Source organism: Pangasianodon hypophthalmus, chromosome 3 (genome assembly GCF_027358585.1).
Source record: "Pangasianodon hypophthalmus isolate fPanHyp1 chromosome 3, fPanHyp1.pri, whole genome shotgun sequence".
Taxonomy (NCBI): domain Eukaryota; kingdom Metazoa; phylum Chordata; class Actinopteri; order Siluriformes; family Pangasiidae; genus Pangasianodon; species Pangasianodon hypophthalmus.
This window is the reverse complement of record NC_069712.1, coordinates 16,811,529-16,831,065: the sequence shown is the minus strand read 5'-3', so window position 1 is coordinate 16,831,065 and position 19,537 is coordinate 16,811,529. Positions and strand designations below refer to the sequence as shown.

General features: G+C 37.9%; 2 protein-coding genes across 2 annotated transcripts; one reads left to right on the top strand and one right to left on the bottom strand.

Annotated features, from left to right (window-relative positions):
* Window positions 1-10,057: 10,057 nt before the first annotated feature.
* On the bottom strand, window positions 10,058-11,469 carry marveld1 (MARVEL domain containing 1). Its single transcript, XM_026932698.3, has one exon. It carries the CDS (start codon window positions 11,172-11,174, stop codon window positions 10,686-10,688), a length of 489 nt encoding a protein of 162 aa, XP_026788499.3. The 5' UTR covers window positions 11,175-11,469; the 3' UTR covers window positions 10,058-10,685.
* A 3,871-nt stretch (window positions 11,470-15,340) lies between these two features.
* Window positions 15,341-18,166, top strand: pgam1a (phosphoglycerate mutase 1a). The gene is made up of 4 exons (XM_026945407.3): window positions 15,341-15,600; window positions 16,203-16,477; window positions 16,667-16,847; window positions 17,490-18,166. The coding sequence occupies exons 1-4, from the start codon at window positions 15,462-15,464 to the stop codon at window positions 17,657-17,659; spliced, it is 765 nt and encodes a 254-aa protein (XP_026801208.1). The 5' UTR covers window positions 15,341-15,461; the 3' UTR covers window positions 17,660-18,166.
* The last annotated feature ends 1,371 nt before the right edge of the window (window positions 18,167-19,537 follow it).

The following is a 19,537-nucleotide window of genomic DNA, read 5'->3' as shown; positions in this document are numbered from 1 at the left end:
TCCAAAAGCTGTTACATCAATATCTGGAATCTTCCAGACTGTTAAAAGAGACAGTCAACCTGGTATACAGTGGATATAAAAAGTCTACACACCCCTTTTGAAACTGCAGGTTTTTGTGATGTAAACAATATAAACCAAGATGTCAGATCTTTTTCTACCTTTAATGTGTTATAGCAACCAACAAAATTCAAGTGAAAAACAAATAAAAATGTTTTGGGGCGACCCAGTTAAAGCACCTTTTACTTGTAATCCATCACTCAGTCATTTTGGCTAAGAATCTATCAACTTAGCACATCTTGATTTGGCAATTTTATTCCACTCTTCCATGCAAGCAATTCCACAGGTTTTTAACAGGATTTAGGTTAGATCTGATCTCTGACTGGGGGATTCCAAAACATTGAACTTCTTCTCCTGAAGCCATTACTTTGTTCACTTGGATTTGAGCTTTGGGTCATTGTGGTGCTGAAAGGTGAAATTTTTCTTCCTCGTTAGTTGTCTAATGAAGGCTAATGAGTTGTGTCAAAATAGGTTGTTATTTGGAGCTATCCATTATTCCCTCGATCTTGACTATTGCCCCAGTCCCAGCTGAAAAGGAGCAGCCCCATAGCATGATGCTGCCATGCCTCACCGTGTATATGGTGCTCTTCGGGTGATATGTTGTCTTGTTTTTGTGCCAAACATATCTTTTAGATTTACGCCAAAAAAGTTCTACCTTGGTCTCACCACATTTAGTACATTTTGCTGCTTGTTTTGGCATAATTTAAGTGGGCTTGGATGTTGTTGTTGTTGTTGTTGTTTTTGTGAGAAAGGACTTCCATCTAGCCACCCTCCCCGATAGCCCAGAAATTTGAAGAATACAAGAGAATGTTGTCAGATGCAGGGAGTGACCTGTACATGCCAGATGTTCCTACAGCTACTTTAATGTTGCTGTAGGTCTATTTGCGGCCTCCCTGATAAGCTTTCTTCTTATCCTTTTCTCAGTTTTGGAGGGACATCCTGATCTTGGTGATGTCATTGTGGTGCCCCATTTTCTGCACTTGCTGATGGTGTACCATGGTACATCTAAAGTGTTGAAGATTTTTCCATATGCCCGATGGATGCAAAAAGGTCTGACATGATTTATGTTGTTTATCTTGTTTTTTTACATCAGGGGTTTTAGCAGGGATGTGTAGATATTTGTGTGCATGTAAAATTTGGACCCAAAGGAATACTGACACAGTAAATTAAAACTGAAATAAATATGTCTCTAATTTATTGTTTTAAAGTTACCTCTGATTTGAACAGTAGTTAATTAACTTGCCAAAGAAAAGTATGGTAACATGAAATGTGAGGAGTTGTGCAAAACTGATGACAATGGACAAAGTTTTAAAATGAAATGACCAAATAAAAATAATGGAAAATTATCCAACAGAATACACTTAATTAATTAGCGATTAATTCAGCACTGATGTACAGTAAGAGTAAACAGTCTAGTGAAGAGAGGAGGATGAAACTCATGTTTAAATGTTTCTTTTACCTCAGGTGAAAAGACTGATGTGGATGATGCTGATAAACCAAGTGATAACTCATTTCCAAATGTAAGTGTATAATTCTTTAAAATTTGGCAGTTTATTCCATACGTAGACTAATAAAATTGTAGTTGCTTTTTGACATTCAGTGTGTCATGCCTTTCTGTGGTGTCAGTATGGTGCCTGCAAATTTTCTGCTTTTCTAAACTTTGGGGGTAACCAGAATGTTAAATTAAAATGTACCTTCTGCTGTGGTTGGGAATGAAAAAATTCCAATCCATTGCACTTCATGGGAATGAATCAGGGTGTTTTTTTTTTTTTTTGGCTTAAGCAATGAGAAATAGCTGTCATCTCATGGTTTTTTGCTCTGAGGGAATGACTAGGTCAATAACCCTTACTAAGACGAAGGTTTCCCTTTTTTGCACAGCATGTCCCAAATTTGTAATCATTTGGCTGAAGTGAATTATTCAGTGTGCAGCTCAGTGGTGCACTAGGAGGGCATTAGGCACAGTTCTATGAACTATAGACAGAAGTTTTTTTTATTATTATTTTTATGTGAAGTTATGTAAGAGCATGCAACATTTCAAATTCTGATAACTGTATTTTAAATTCTTATAAAAATAGAAATAAATGGGGAACAGGGAACAGAATTTGTCATTGCCTTCATTCTAAAATGTTTGCAGCCTTCTCTGCAAAACAATATCTCAGCAACTGAAAACATTAGAATATAGGCAAATCTGTTTAACATTTCTCATAATAAAAATATTAAAACTAATTATGTATTAACGTTAAATTAAAAGCTAAATTGTATAAGGCAATTCTAAACTTGGAATTGGCATAAATATCTAGAAATATGCTTAATTATTGCATAATCTTTTTATGGAAATCAATGGAAATATACATATATATCCATATATAACAATATCTTCCCTTGTCAAGTTTCATTTGCATTAATGTGCAAGTGACAATGTTCTATTGCTTCACTCTCACACAAAAGTCTCTTTTGCTGTGTTTTCTAGTTGGTAAATGTCAGACATGTCCATCTGCTCATGATATTTTGTGCTAAACTCTGGCCTGAGCCGGCTGATCGCATGAACGATTCCCTAGGCCCCCACACAGGCCCATATGCCCACCAGCGTGCTCTGAACGAGCAAGCTTTGCCAGGGGCAACAGGCAGGTGAAGAAGTGCTATGTCACAGAGAGAGCACTCATCTGTTTATCTGTTTATTACAGTTCTTAGTGACTGTAGGACTCACTATTGTAAGGCAACCACTTCAGATGTAATTCTGACTGAGCAAGGTTAAAGGTATACATAATTAAATTGTAGTACATGCATGAAAAGTACAAATGTGAACAGAGTTTGTGTGTAAATAACAATTATGTGAGACTGTATGAATGTGGAAAATGTAATCAATAATTGCTGTAATTTCAGGTACAAGATCTAATGCATTTTGCACCATAATATAATTACCACTCTAATTCTAACATAATCACTACCTTCAATAAATGACAAGGCTTGCTAGAAGAGTACCTAATTCAGATGCTCTAATAGTGTGGTTATGGATACTTATATTCAGTAAACTTTGGTAAATCAAGCATATCCAGCCAGGCCACAAATTACTATTGCAAAAGAGTGAATTCCAAAGATTTTATTTTATCCACTGGTCAGTATATCACTAATTATACAACACTTAGTTCCAGTCAACTAATTTGATTGATCAAGTGGCGTTCCAAGGGTGCTTATACGTAGCATAACCGCACTGGGATGTTTCACTGTGTGTATCACTCCACTTGTTTGTGTTCACCACATAAGATTACACTTCTTAGTTCAAAACAGTTACTACAGTAGTGTTAGTGACATCATCAGTGGACATGGCAAATGATATATTTTTCATGAATTTAACTTTTGACTTAAAATATGAATGCTCATCAGGAAAATGAAATGGATGAAGGGATGCCAATTTGACCAGAAGCATCTTTAATGGTAATGTACAAATCATTGTGAGCTAGCTAGACAGCTAGCCTACAGGCTATAAAGTGAGTGTGGCTTCTTCGGCATCTATTTCAGCTAGTGGAGCAAAAACAAACAGAGCATTTGGCCATATTCTGTCCAAAATGTCAAATCCAATATTAATTTCTTGTTTAAAGAATTGTTGTATAAAAGCAATATTACACTGGCTATCTTGCGGTCAAACTGAATATCAACATGGATGTGATTAGCTACAGCACTCAGCCTGCGGCTTCATGTCTACGGCCAAATCACAGCCGTATTCAGTATAGCCGCACTCGTGCTTGTGCGATATTGCTTAATTAACCTCCAGTACTTAACTTGTAATGCATGGATGCCAAAGCCATTTGACCATGTTATTATTATCACAAAGACAGGAAATCCAGTTACTCCTCTTTTAATGTAATGTAATGTTGTAGGTGTTTAGTTCTAGGACCTCCTGTTAATTTGCTACCATCATTCTATTTTCTTGTATGTTGTTAGTCTATAATTATGGATTGTGTTAACACTGTGTAAAAGCCACAGGACGACATGTCGATGCAAAATAATACGTGAAATGCAACCTCAGAATGCATCAACTGCTGTATATTTTCTGCTGTATGTATTTGAAATTTCATTTTGCAATGTATTTACTTGAGGTTTTCTGTTAGACAGCTCATTCTTGTGCGCTGATTTAAAATGAATGATGAAGGTGTTGACAGATGCAACACAGGGAAATAACCAGAAATGAAATGGAAGACAAGCTGTCAGGAATCTTCACTGTCAAATTTGAAAGAATACATCTGTCTGTGAAAAAGGAAGCTGAGTTTTCAAGAAGTTTTCAAGAAATCAAGTTTTATAATGATGGTGAAATTAACTGTGTAACAACTAGGCTACATGCCATCAGTGGTAAGAGCAATCCTTATTTTAAATATATTTTACATATATTTTACATATATATATATATATATATATATATGTATATATGTATATATATATATATATATATATATATATATATATATATATATATATATATATATATATATACCCATATATAGATAGATTTCTGCAAAACCTGAATGAAAAAAACTGTACTCAGCTTTTCACCCTCTTGGGATAACTAAGCACTCCCTTTGGGCACATGCTGAAGAGTACCATGTGGCTGTTATGTAAAACTGCTTTGAATATGATGGAGTAGAAAGCTTCTAGCATCCTCTAGTGGACACTTTGAAAAAACACACATACGCAATGGAATTTCCTGAAAGAACATTTTAACTAGAACACCCATAAAAGGTTATGCTTGACAGTGTTGGTTGTTGTTAAAAAAAAAGAATGGACCTACCAGCCATATCACAATGTTACATAAAGAAATACATGTGCATTTAATTTGAGAAGATCATCTTCGTACATTACAGCATCTTCAGAGGTATTTGGCCATTACATTCCTTCTGCTTATCAAAAAAATTTGTCAGTGTGCTCAGGATGGTCATTTATTTCAATTTAAAGTTTCTATATGTTTTTTCTTTGTCAGCTGAAGGTTTGAAAAGATGATAAGTGCTGGTTTTCAAGTAGGAAAAGTAAAGTATGCCTGAGTTAATGTATTAATGCATTAATAACTCAGCCCTATGCATTAATATTTCTTACACAAATAGAAGTAATATTTCACATATTTTTATGCTCTTGGAGTAGCAGCCATTGCAAACACTCAGCTATGACAACACAGAAAGAGCAGCTAAAGCAAGTGCTCAGTGTTTACATTGAGGTTGGCGTTGATCTTGGATGCCCTCTGATGGGTACCCAGGGTGCAACAGTGCACGTACATATAAAAACCAGAGTAATACTGCACATTTACACAATCCCAATGCACTATAGAGTGTGAATATATGGGTGAAATATATTCCATGATTGGAGTGTCATTTGTGTCCCACTGATTTCATTTACAAATATGTATGTAATGTAAATTAAAACACGTTTAAAAGGAAGAAATATAGGCAAAGTGTTCTTCACACACTATGTGCAAGTTTCACATAAGTCACATTCTCAAGAGGAAGTTGCATCATTTGAATTTTCTAAAGATCATGGGAAGAAGAAAAGTAAGTTTCATTCTTTTTTCTTTATTTATAGTTATATTGTGATTCTGACTGATGAGGTCATTTTGAAAGTGTTCCCTGTTACCCAAATTATAGACTGAAATTTATTTATTTGTTTGTTTGTTTGTCTGTCTGTTTGTTTGTTTGTTTAAAAAAGGAAGCAAATCATTAGCAGGTCCTTAATGTCTTCATGACTTTAGCATACATGCTAGTTAACTACATTTTGAGTATTTGCTTATTCTATGCTAGAAAACTCAACTGTGTTATGTGCAAACCTGCTACTCATTTAAGAGAAAATGCAGCCAAGAAACCCTGTAAAGAATGAGATTATTGCACAACATTCATCACTCATTCTTTTGTAACCAATGAAATAACCCAATATCTCCATTCAAGTTGGAGTGGTGAGCATTTTTACAATCAACCTTAACTCACCTTCAAAGATCAAAGATGGCTGTTTAAGAGAATCATAATGTGCACCATCACATTTATTTGATGATTATATTGTTTAAGTCAGCTGTTTAATTGAACTATATTTATTGTACTGAACTTCAAAAAAATCATCAGCGTGTCTGATATCTTGAAGACAGCAGAACATGTTAGAGACACTGAGCATGATGCACAAAGCACAAAGCTATAGCAGCATAGAGCAATGCTTCAAATGTTTCTAATGCTACCGTACACTCATTGTTAAAACAGATGTCTGAGAACTAAAATGACTATTTGAAAAAAAGAACCTCCTCTTCAGTTAAAGTTAAGCTTTTTGAGGTCCCATCTTGCCTTTCTGATGCCAAGAACTGACTGGACTTCTGACATGATAAAGTGAAAGAGGCTATTGCAACCCATGCAGCTACTGTGAAGTAGCTACACTTGCTTCATAAGAAGGTAGAAACGTTAAGAATAAGGAGAGATGATGCAACCCAGTAATTCATTGCCTTTGCTAAAGTAGTCAAGGATAGAGATGCTGCAAATTTTCAGTGATGTATCACAACCAAACAAGCTTATCATTTCTTGGGGCCTTGCAAAAACAAGGGGAAACCACCATGACATATCAATGCAAAATTCTTAAGATTCCCAGACAGGCAGACAATATTGCAAGCTGTGAGAGAGAAATAGGATAGTCACTGGAATGAACAGAGGTTCAAACATGATGGGTCATTCAGTAAAAATTGTAATCATGGGCAAATTGCTGTGGTATAAGATGAATAAAATTGAGTCACTTTCGGTGTTGTTAACAGCATCACACAAGCCTGTTGTTAATTATTTTTCTATAAAAGCACATCGTGTTGTGTTATATTACTTATTTAAACATTTGCAGCTAGTTTATACAGGGGTTGAAACAGTCAGATTTTGAATTCGAATTAAACAGTTGGGCTAGTTCTAAATGACCATTGGGCTAGTTTTCTCACAAAGACCTGGCAACCCTGACTCCTTCTTCTCTGCCAAATCCACATCATGGTCAGTCACACCCCATATTCTTACAGCTTCACTGGGCCTGAAATGTAATAATAATAATAATGATAATAATAATAATAATAATAATAATAATACCTTAGCCCAAAATTACACTCTTATGTTTGTGGTGCAATCCCACAATGTGTGTTGGTTTTTGGTTTGTTTGTCTTTTGGGTTTGTGTGTATGTGTGTGTGTGTGTGTGTGTGTGTGTGTGTGTGTGGACACATAGCAGCTATAATTTATTACATTACAATAATAACATTGAGGCAGCTCAGAGGCTCAGAGGCAAATCAAGTTAAGTTAAATATTAATTTACACAAAACCCAAATTGAAAATCTATCCATAAAGCTGCAAATTTTTTACTACACCCATCATTGCCTGACTTTCATCTTCTGCTGAATTTATCATGGGGAAGTGACATAATGCCTACAGTGTTTTATATGATGAGTAGTTTGTTTATATTAGGCTGACGGAATAATAATAATGTGTTCTTACATTAATGTTTTGAACAGGACATTTTAATTTAACTTTACAACTGTTCCACAAATAGGCCTACTTTAAAAAATTATTAGTTTCCTTCCGGTGGTATAGTGATTCAGACTCCCTGTGTTTACTTAATTACAGACATCTGTTTGAAGTTCCCATGGCAGTGCTGAGAAGTGTGGAAAAACAAGGTGAAGTCACTGTGAATGTTGGTTTAGTAGAAAGCTGGCACCTACAGATCTATGCTCAGTTCTTTTCCTCATAGCACTTTGCACACAAAGTACAATTGGCAAAATGTTACTGGAATTAATAACACATTTCTGCCATCTGCTAGAGGCTGGCAGCAAAATCTGTAGTCTCGGTATTTCCAGAATCTTATAAATAGCATGTCCAACCCACAAATCGTTCTCCTCTCTACCACATTCAACTGAAACATGGCACCTAAGAAAGAGGATGTAACGTAATTTCCTCTTACCTCAAAAAACTAATTCTGTCTTCTGGAACATTTGGTACTTTTGTGCAGAGAATGGAATTCTTAGTAACATTGTGACTACTGAAGAATTGAACAGTACTGCAGAAACTTAACATACTGACATAGATGACATTATAATGTATTGTGTTTTATTACACATTATTGGATCTATACCCAGGCAGCAGTGGAACAAAGGTATCCTTTTCAATGTAGTCTTCAGTCAGATTAAAAATTAAGTCCATTAAATTGTTTAAGTACCTCTTTGGCACTCTTTGGGTTTCAGTGTTTTCTCTGCTCATTTTCTATCTCAGTATATTTTATCCTTTACCATATGCAATGGTGCATCACTTGGAGGAATGTGTGTCTCAGCACAGTGTGGAGTGTGTGGTTAGTGCTGCCATGGCGGGGTCCACATATGCAGCCCTGATCTCATCGAAGCACTGCCGGATACACTAATAGTCAGGGTGGAGAGCTTATTCATCAGCAGCTGTCCTGCAGAAATGTAGACTATTAGGATAGAAATGTATGATACACACTTTACTATGCTAGTATATGCATCTAGGGATTTCACAATACCTCTTTCTGGAGTCAAAGTGTGCTGGTCTTCTTGTATATGAGGCATTTCCATTTATGAGGTACTAATATGTGGTGGTTATTGTGTACACTGGAAGCACTTAAAAGTAATTTGCAATTATGTTATAATGTGCCACAACTAATTGATTGTATTATTATTGACTGAAGGACATCCACTGAGCCCAGTACTTAGACAAACATTATTTCTAATCAGTTATCAATTCTCTCAGTGGCATTTTAATACATTTAAAAATGTTAAAATATGATTAGCAATGTTGTTGTTGTTGTTGTTTAATGAGCAAATTAAGCAAATCCTGGCTCTGATTAAAAGAGAAATTGCCTAAGTCATAACACTGAGACTGTTGTACTTGCTGTCTGGGTACATACAGGAAATGCTTGAGCAGTTAATATAACTACTGCTGAAAGAGCTCTTTTCCAAAAGTTTGTTCTGGCTTAATATTTGTTGTTACTTGTTATCTATAGCAGCTCACATGGTAATAGTATGCCTTTGGAAGAAAAAGCAGGAAATACATTTTTTTTTGTTGCTCAGTACATAAAAAAGTAGTGAATTCAGAGAGTTTCAGGGCCATAACTGACCCTGTGAGGAACAGACCCTGCATTGTACAGCCTTGCCGCTTCACAGGAATTTTAGTGAGAGGCTTATTGGCATGCTCAGTAGAGTCATAGTAACAAGCAGAGAAACAGAGAATGGAGCCTTTTGACATTTTCCTATGTTCAACATGATACAACTAAAAATACAGTCATAGACTCTTTACATATACTGAAGGAATGCAAAAAAAAAAAATAGTAGCTACACATTGTTGTTGCTTTCCTGGAAAAACGCTGTTTGCATTCCATCTTGTACCAGCAAAATATTTGTGGGGATCAGTGTTCATCGTGGGCCTCTTCCTTTGTAACAGAGATTATGCTGGTAGCAGCTGACCTTAAGAGGGTCACTTACAATTGTAGGCCTTTTATGGTATTAAAATATGGATGTCTTCTCACTGAAATACTAAATGAGTTTTTGGAGCTACAGTAAGCAATTCAAAATAAGATTTAGTGTTACTTACTGAAATAAATGGAGAAGTTTTTCACTGAACAGGAGATAGGAATGCTGCTTAGCTGAGGCCCAGCCTCATTTCATTTCTTTGGAAGTACACTCATTATTCAGAGATTACAGTAACACACTCCTCCTCAACTCCCTCTTGAGACAATATCAACAGTCTTTCACTGTAATTCAGTTAAACAGTAGAATTTTGATAAATTCCAAAATCTTACATCTCTGTATTAACATCAAACACACAAATGGAGCATATGGAGCCTAAATAAACGCATTTTGCTCAAATTCTCTAATTGTTGGCTCAGACTAGTGTACAGCGGCAATCTGGTTGCTGTGGAATGCTAACATAGCTGTTGTCTCTTAGCCTTATCTGGACTTAACTAGGACAGCCAAGACTCACAAATCTCCCCCACTACTGACAGAGAGGATTTTCAGGTAATCATTTACTTTTTATTCATTATTTGTTCAGACTGACAGTTGCTTTATGTGAAATTTAAATACTTGTAAATTGACATTTTTACATAGCATTGTTGCTGTGCGCATGTTAAGCAAGGATATTGTCAATGATATTCTTGACATGAAATTATTCATTCTGCTAGACTCTGTACACATACACCAACACATGTATCTTATGCACATTCAGTCACAAAAAGACACCACTTTATGTTATCAAACAACTGATAAAAAAAATGCTACAGACTTGGCATATCAGATTGCTGGTTGGTTTGTCATTGTAACAGAAAATGTAAAAGAAAACATAGAACTCTGTTACATAACTTGTTGAGTAGCTAGAAACATACAAATATAAAATAAAATACATATTTTTGTGGCTGCTGAAGGTATAAATGTGTTTAAATTACTTTATACAAAATCGACCAACCTGGAAGCCTGAGACAAGGTGATCAAACTCTCTGCTTTAAGAGAAAAAGAAAGATCTTTTTTTCCATAAGCCAGCTGTGTGCAACCTGGAGAAGGGCTGTTTTTCTCCCTCTCAGGGCTCTCAGCGAGAAGGAGAAGTGTACCTCCCCCATCCCTCATGTGTCCTGTGTTGGGTTTTCACACCACGGTCTGCTCACCCCGGCACTTTCTGCAGGAGCCGTAAATGGCTGAGAGAAAGTAGGCGCTGGCAGTCAGGCAGGCAAACACAGAGCCAGTGAGGTAGACGGTGTACAGGCATGTGTGCTTGTATTGTGGCAGATTGCAGTAGGAGTTCTTTGATGTTTTGTAGATCATGATGCCGATTGCAGACAAATAAAGCAATGTAGCTGCAAAGTCGTGTATCACATTGGTTAACAGCCATCTCTCTCCTCCTAGGATGGGGACCAGGTCCTGCTTGTTCAGCATAGTGAGAAAGAAGAGGGCGAGTGTGAGAAGCCAGAAAAACACGGCCACAAAGAGAACAAAGTGAACGGAGCCCTCATACTTGCTGGTGGCGACAGTGACCCAAAGACCAGCTCCCAGGAGAATCTGAAGGATCCGTATAATCCCAGGAAAGCTCTTGAGGAACTCCTGGAAATTCCTTGTCACCTGTGGCTGGGGGGACATCTCCTCACACTGGATTAGCTGTCTTTCTTCTCTTTAGGGTGGAGGCTTTTTTCTCGCAACCACAGAAACAACTGAAGATTAGAAACAAAGGTAGAATTTTCAGAAGAATTCTGTAGAAGATTCAGAGGAAGAAGAAGAAGATCCCAGACAGCAATCCTTGAGCATAGACTTGAAGTTTTGAAATTAGTTTTCTGTTTCGTCCCTTCCGTTTCCTCTGTGGCAGCTGGAAGACTTTGTCTCCCTCCCCCTCTTTTCCTTCCAGCAGCCACAGGAGGAGGTTCAGAGAGCAGAGGGTTGGCTGAAACCCTAACCATCCTTCTCTCTGAGGGTCACACCCACAGACATGGAGGAAGGAAGAAGGGAAAGATGATTTTAACCTTTTGGTTTAACTCTTTCATGAAAAAAAAAGGATATTTATAAAAGATTTATAAAAGAAAATTACATCATTACATGCAACATCAAATTCTTTAAATATCACTGAACAGTTCAGATATGTGTATCAAAGACATAGAAAACATTCAGCCTTCATTCATCTTTATTAACCACTGAAGAAGATTCCGGTAAGGGTCCCAACAGATCCTGAGTCCACCACTGAGAGTGAGACAGGAATACACCTTGGATGGGACACCAGTCCATTCACACACTCTCACTTCTAGGGGCAATTTTGAGTCGCCAATCCACCTACTGGCATGTTTTTGGGAGGTGGGAGAAAACTGGGGAATCTGGAAGAAATCAATCAAGGACATGAGGAGAACATGCAAAACTCCACATAGACAGTAACTTGAGCTCAGATTTGAACTGGGGACCCTGGAGCTGTGAAGCAGAAATGCTACCGTCTGCACCACAGGCCTATTTAACACATTACTGTTATTATTATTATTAGCAGTAGTAGTAGTAGTAGTAGTAGTAGTAGTAGTTGTTGTTGTTGTTGTTGTTGTGTCATTATGAAGTCACTTGTGTGTTACAGCCTCTTATTAAAGAGACATGCTCTTCAGTGGAAGTCATTATGCACATGAGGTGGAACATGCCAAATGAAGTTTGAAGGGAGGGGAGTTTTTCAGTCCCAGTGATGATGTGAACGACTTGGTATGAAGCTATGTGGATGATTACATTCTGTGCCCATGGTCTCACCTGTTATATCCTGATTACATAGATTATATTCTTCAGTAGATAACGGGATACACCCATAGCCTTCACATCACACTGCAGGGTCTCTTGTTTTATGCATAACATACTTCAAGATGGGTAATTATTACAGTTGTAGTGCTCTAAAGGCACAAATTGTAGGGCTGCTCTGCCTGGAAGTCTGTAATGGTTGTTTAGTAATGGGCATTGTAGTCTCTTTACAGACAGGCCTCTACGTCACAATTAAGCTTACAATATGATTCTGCTGGGTCTATGATATGGTTCCAATAAAAAGCTTCGCCTTTGGCTATAATATCATTTTTTTTTTCTCATTTCTGGCTAATAGATCAATGTTAAATGTAATATTAAATATAAAGTAGATGAAGAAAGTATACATTGGTAAAAGACAACAGGTTGTGATATTAGGTGATATCAGAGGGGTAAAATCTATTCAACAATTCGACAATGAAACTATTAGGGTTGAACAATGCGTTATAGCGTCTAATGTGGAATAATGTGAATGATGGGGCAAAGTTTTTTACACACACACACACACACACACACACACACACACACACTTAAAGGCAGATAGGCAGCTGCATTTGTAATTTCTAATACTTTTTTGAATAATGTTTCTAATATTCCTCTGAATATCAAATTTGGTAAACCTAAAAGTTATAACCCTTTGCTTAAACAAACAAACAAACAAACTTACGGTGCTGCTATATCTGTCTTTTTGTGTGATTTGTACTTTGAGTGGACAATATGTACTTAGTCTACTGACTTCTAGTTGCTCCTTTAATGGCAGTCTGTGGAAAGAAAAAGAATGATAGCTAGTAATCCACCTCCCCCATTCATTCCACCCTTGACTGCATTCACAAGCATCTCAGGCACTGCTGAACATGTGTTACTGTGTACTGCTGATGTTATTGTGTAATCTGTCAATGAAGCAAGCTGAGAAATCAACCCAAAGTCACACACACTCTACGAGGTGTTTCACACTGTATAATCACGTGACACAACTGTCACTAACAGGCTGCATGAATTTACAGAAAGAAATCATCCTCAACCTTTGGCATCTGTTGTAACCAAAATGTAACCTTACACTGATACTTTTTTTTAATCTTTGAAATACAGGACAGCTTAGTTAACCCAACCATAACCAACAATATCCACTACACAGATTGTGACTGTTGGCTTTTTTCCCTCATAAGAATACAGTATTTTAATAACTAGCTCCTTTTCCGCACAACAATGTGATTGGGAACAGAAATGTAGGGATAATTGTTTATGTTAGTCAACAGCGACCTCTAGCGGTAAGATTTCAGTGCAGCTCCCAGACTGTTGCACGTGGCTATGTCCAAAACTGTTTACAGGAAGGTTGTCAGGAATCCTTAATTCAATTCAATTTTATTTGTATAGCAATTTTACCAATGGACATTGTCCCAAAGCAGCTTTACAGAAATATATAAATTCAGGATATAAATTTTATGATGGTGGCAAAGAAAAACTCCCTGAGACGACATGAGGAAGGAACCTGAGGAAGGAACCAGACTCAGAAGGGAACCCATCCTCATCTGGATGACACCGGATAGTGCGATTATAAATAATTCCCTTCTATAACTGTGTACTACATGATCAAAAAAATACAATTGTGTAAACAGGAAATTCATTCACTGATGGAGACTTGAATACAAAACTGTTTATGGGAATTGCAGTCCTAAAGCTATCGTAGAAACTGTAGTCCTAAGCCATCATAGCAAAACTGTTCATATAAGTTGAAGTCCAAAGCCATCTTCATGATGGTTTCTAAGTGGTACCATCCACAGTACTCTCATGTGGGGTTATCCTCAGCAGGTGTGAGGGTTTTCCAAGTGATGAGAACTCCAGCCAGAAGCAGGCCATCAGGATGGATCAGGCAGGTCAGGAGAGCAGAAGGGGTCAGGATCATCAGTGGTACCGCAGGAGTAGCATGTGTAGCTCGACAGAGGGGGAGAGAGAGAGAGAGAGAGAGAGAGAGGAGCGAGGGGGGAGTGAGGGGAGGCGAGAAAGGGGATAGAGAGTGAGAGAGGGATATGCTAACTGTCACGTAATGGTTAAAGAATATGTACACTGTGTACAGAGAGCAAGCAGGGACTCTGGCAGGATTAGCTGTAACAGCAGAACTGAAAGGAGAGCCGGAAGTGAACACAGACAGGAAGCGCCCTGGGGCATAAAGCGGCCAGCCACTCCACTGTCAAACTATCCTGATAACCTTTAAAGAACTCTTTTTTAAACACTGTAGGTAAAAAATAAAGTGTATAAAATAGTACAGCACATTATTACATAATATTTCATATGAAGCCTGTCTTTGAAATCGCGTACTACACGCAATATTCACTATCCATAACTTCGCATACGGAATTATTAGCATGTAAACACAGAAAGTTTCTCTAACGTTAGCATCTGGTTTGGTATTTTGGAGAACCATTTCACAACGTTACTGGAACGTTCTGTTTTGTTTCCAAGGCCAGCGCTATTCCCAGAATCCTCTCTGATGGCTCTTACGTGGATCAGTAAATGTACTGTATTACAGCGATTATATATTTAACCAGCAAGGAATAATTATTAGGCTACAGAAGAAAGAAAACACGTAACTGCTTTTATTTCAATCTAAAATAAATCGGCTTTTTGAATAGTCTCTGTATGAATACAGGAATGAAAGGTGAACGGTCATAATTTGTACTAGTGTAAAATGGTATTGGTTCTTCATCTTAGTTAATTGTTTTTGTGCTTTTTTGTGATTATTAGCAGAGTATAGAGTACCAGTGCAGTATTATGTAAACAGCTATACGCCATGTGCACCACAGCAGCCTCTGCTCATTACGTTGCTCTTCTCGTTTCCTGCAGGCGATTGAGAAATGGGGTTGCAGCAGTAACTAGAAGGGGCGGGGAAACGTTAAGAAGTTCCGGGAGTCTTCTCATTGTAATTGGTGGAGTCCTGAGTGGAAAGTGACGTAAATCTGCTGAACATCCAATCAAAGCAAGAGAACGGTACATTTTAGAGCTTTTCGCAGAGGTCGACAGCCTGCATGATTTCAGCTCAGGTCCTGTGAAGAGTGCTCTTAATACCTGCACGTTACGGTTATTATTATTAAAAGAGAGAGGGAGATAAAAATACAAATGGCTGCTCATAAATTAGTGCTGATTCGCCACGGGGAGAGCTGCTGGAACCAGGAGAACCGCTTCTGCGGCTGGTTCGATGCTGACCTTAGTGAGACCGGGATTCAGGAGGCAGAGAGAGGCGGACAGGCTTTAAAGGGTTTGTAATTTGTAAATATATTTTTAAATATTTTGGATGCGGTTAATAGTTTAACTCGGTTATTAATGGCAGGGCTTAGGCTACAATGTCTTACTCCACCAGTTAGTAGCCTGTTTATAATAGCTCCCTAAATTATTGGCGTTTTTGTGACAGCTCGACATCAGTTTAAGGTGACAGCAATTTTAAGATAACGATGGACACGTTTTTTTTTTCCCCCCTTCTAAACGTGACATTTCCCAGCGGCTAGTCACAAGTAGCGAATTCACTGAAGGAGGCGTGTTTTTCCGTCTTCCGCTATGTCTCAACCTTTCGTCACACGGTCTGCTTTTATTCGGGCCAATCGGATTCCTCCACTCGCGTGCTGTCAGCCAATAGCGAGGAGGGGGCGTGTCTGATCGGCGGTGAACGTGCAGCGTTGAACGTGCTCTCTTTCATGTACCGACTAGCCTATCCTGTCAATCCTATAATTCACAAGCCTAATAATCTGATCTCTTTCTTCTTATAATCGTACTATCAATCTAGAATACCATCTCCATATTATGAAAACTGTTTACACCATTAACCAGACGATGTACATTTAAAAGATCCCTTTTCCTTTTCAGATGCTGGCTTTGAGTTTGACATTTGCTATACCTCTGTTCTGAAGAGGGCCATCCGTACCTTATGGCTTGTTTTGGATGGCATCGATCAGATGTGGCTTCCTGTGCACAGGACATGGCGTCTTAATGAGCGCCACTATGGTGGTCTGACTGGCTTAAACAAAGCTGAGACTGCTGCCAAGCATGGTGAGGCGCAGGTGAAGATATGGAGGCGCTCCTATGATATCCCCCCTCCTCCCATGGAGGCTGACCATGACTTCTACAGTGTTATTAGCAAGGTGAGCCCAGCTATATCTGTGCAGCATGGTTCATGAGTGCTATAGTTCAAAGTTTAACTAAATTGTGCAAGGGTCTGACAAGAATCAAGCATGTTGGAAAGCGTACAAATCTATACTACCAATTTATAAGTACTCTATTTAGAGCTAAGAGCTTGCAGGCAAAGAGTTTTACACCTTATCCATCTGCAGGACCGGCGTTATGCTGACCTGACCGAGGACCAGCTTCCTACCTGTGAGAGCCTGAAAGACACTATTGCTCGTGCACTTCCATTCTGGAACGAAGAGATTGTCCCTCAGATCCAACAGGGCAAGAGGGTGCTGATTGCTGCCCATGGCAACAGCCTGAGGGGTATAGTCAAGCACCTGGACGGTACATTGCTTTCTGTAACCTCAAACCATTAAATGTGACTTCTGTATTTCATTCATGTTTGCATATTGATTGAAGTGTTATTTCTGGCTGTGACCTTTGATGCACACATTATAACAAAATCATAGACTTTGGGCCTCAGTTATCAATTTTTAGTAAAGCTTTGTATAAACGTTTTGTAGGCCAAACCAAGGAAAAAATTCCCTACCAGATTTACAAAAGTAAAGCTTCATACGCTATTCTTCATATTCATATGTGCATGTTGGAAGACAGCTGAAAATCATAAAATGTGTGTAAAACTAAGGTGTGTGCGCATAATGTTCCAATAATGCAGCTTAGCCATTAAGATTCTTACCTCTTCCTCCTTCTTTTGTCTAATTGAACAACTTATTTGTCTTAATTTATGGATTTCTTTTGGATTGCTTTCTTTCATAAGAAGAAACAATGAAGTTTTGCAAACTTTTCATTATATTCCTACATGTAATTGAAATAAATAAGCTATTTAAACTTGGGTTTTCATGAATACCACACTACTTGTGTAAATGTTCCGGCAAACCATTTGTAACTGTTTAGAGTGAGCATTCAAGTTTATATTTGTGCACTGTTCACATGTATGAACTAATCCACTGTCTCTTTTTCATACAGGTATGTCAGAAGAAGCCATTATGGAGCTGAACCTCCCTACAGGCATCCCCATACTTTATGAGCTAGATGAGAACCTGAAGCCCATCAAGCCAATGCAGTTCCTGGGAGATGAGGAGACTGTGCGAAAGGCCATGGAGGCTGTGGCAGCACAGGGCAAGGCCAAAAAGTAGAAAACTTCCATAGACCGATTGTTTGAAAGCACTGAAAGGCTCTAAAAGAAGCTACTGCTAAACTCATTTAACACCATGATTCAGTGCATGATTGGAAACTTGTATATTAATGTCGAGTCACATTGGTAGTTAAATGTCTAACTGAAATGTAGTTATGAAAATTATTTATTGACCAAATACCATTGTGGACCACTTCTATCTCAACATCCTTCAACCAAATGCTTTCATATTTTGTGATGGACCAGGAAGCTGAGCTTTAGGCTACAGAAAGAATTTACTGTAAGGTACAATCAGATTGTACATTTAGACAAGGGACTCTAGCATATAACATATGCTGATGTCTTTGAATGCTGAGCACTTTGAAAGGAATGAAGACAAGGCAATTTCTTCCACAAAGGTTTGTCTTGTTTCAGGTTGTAAAGATTAAAATGCAGTCATTTCCTTGTATAATGAATTATGTAGTGCTACATTGAGTAGAAGCCCAATAAAAGTACAATGTGGTTGAAATGTGATGGACAATCTGTTTCATATCTATTGTGAATCTGTCTAGTTATACACTGGCGTAACATTGTAAAGTAGCATCACATATGAAAACTTGTTTTTAATAGACAAAATCTGATCAAAACTACATTTAATACTTAGTTCATTAGCTTTCTGGCAAGCTCTTTGCTTCAAGGGGAGTTTTGGTAATACAAAAAATATAGTAAAATGTTGCAGTATAGATACATGCAGAGTTTAAAGGAAAAATCCACCCTGAAGGACTTGCATATTGATTATTATAAATAACTTGAGCTTTTATCTTAATTTATTTTTTAATGAAATTCTGAATTTTTTGATTTAACTTTTCATCAACATGTTGGTCTGATTTCACACTGATCTGATTTCACACTGGTTAACAGTTTCCTACATTACCCACAATGCCCACAAGTTACCACAAAGTGGTAATTATGCCGCATTTGACTCACAGTCTGAACTTGTAATTCTCCATCTCCAGCCAGTAAAAGACAAAGCAAATGCCCCCTCAACTTGAAAATCCTACTCGTCAACTTGGAGTACTCTTCAACTATGAGTTCCTTCCCCAGTTATGGAGTGACATCAAAGCAACATGACTACACAGCATCAGAAGTAAACAGTGTTGCACTTTTACCTTTACTCGAGTTCTTCTGTGTATTCAAGTATTTGCTTTAGATCAATCAACATACAGACATATTTGCTTGTTAAATCTATAGCACCGACTACACAGTTTGCTGTTTGAGGAGGAAAAATATGCAACATACTCATCACAGTCAGCTGGCTAGCTTGTTTCTAACAAGCCACAAACAAGGAGGCATGTATGGTTTTTCTTCCACTTTGTATGTTGAATTTGCTGAGGTTGAAAATGATGGCATTTAAAACCTGTGAATTACCGATGATGAGGTAAGTCGAATGCAGCATTAGTCCTCGCTTCATCTCTATCTATAGAGAGTGATGCAGCAGCGCTTTAGTCCTTTAGTCTGTCCAGATTTCTCACCTCACCTGTACAGTCTGCTCAAACAGATCAGCTTTTATGCTAATACCACTGTCAATGCCATCGTGCCCATCATCTCTTAGAATGCTATAACCAGCTGAGCCGAGTCTCTGCCATAACTCAGTGCAACTGTGTCTCATGGCTGCATTGGAGTCTGCTGGAAAATGGTGAATGAGGAAAAATGCTCTTGTTCTTTTGTTTTCGGGGCTAAAAAAAAACCACCTGAGTGCTGTCTTACGTTTGAGTTCATTTAACTTTTTTTCTCCCGTTAAACACCCTTGTACCCCCTCTGTGACATCAGAATGCCTAATAACTGCTAATTTCTCACAGGAATAGTGAAAATACAGCACCAGCCAACACATTAGCACCAG

What these genes read in the sequence shown, in the direction of transcription:
- pgam1a (XM_026945407.3), top strand. Translation starts at nt 15,462, where the DNA reads ATGGCTGCTCATAAATTAGTGCTGATTCGCCACGGGGAGAGCTGCTGG. An exon ending in AGGCGGACAGGCTTTAAAGG is followed by an intron (nt 15,601 to 16,202) that starts GTTTGTAATTTG and finishes TTTCCTTTTCAG; the next exon opens with ATGCTGGCTTTGAGTTTGAC. An exon ending in TATAGTCAAGCACCTGGACG is followed by an intron (nt 16,848 to 17,489) that starts GTACATTGCTTT and finishes TTTTTCATACAG; the next exon opens with GTATGTCAGAAGAAGCCATT.
- marveld1 (XM_026932698.3), bottom strand. Translation starts at nt 11,174, where the DNA reads ATGTCCCCCCAGCCACAGGTGACAAGGAATTTCCAGGAGTTCCTCAAG.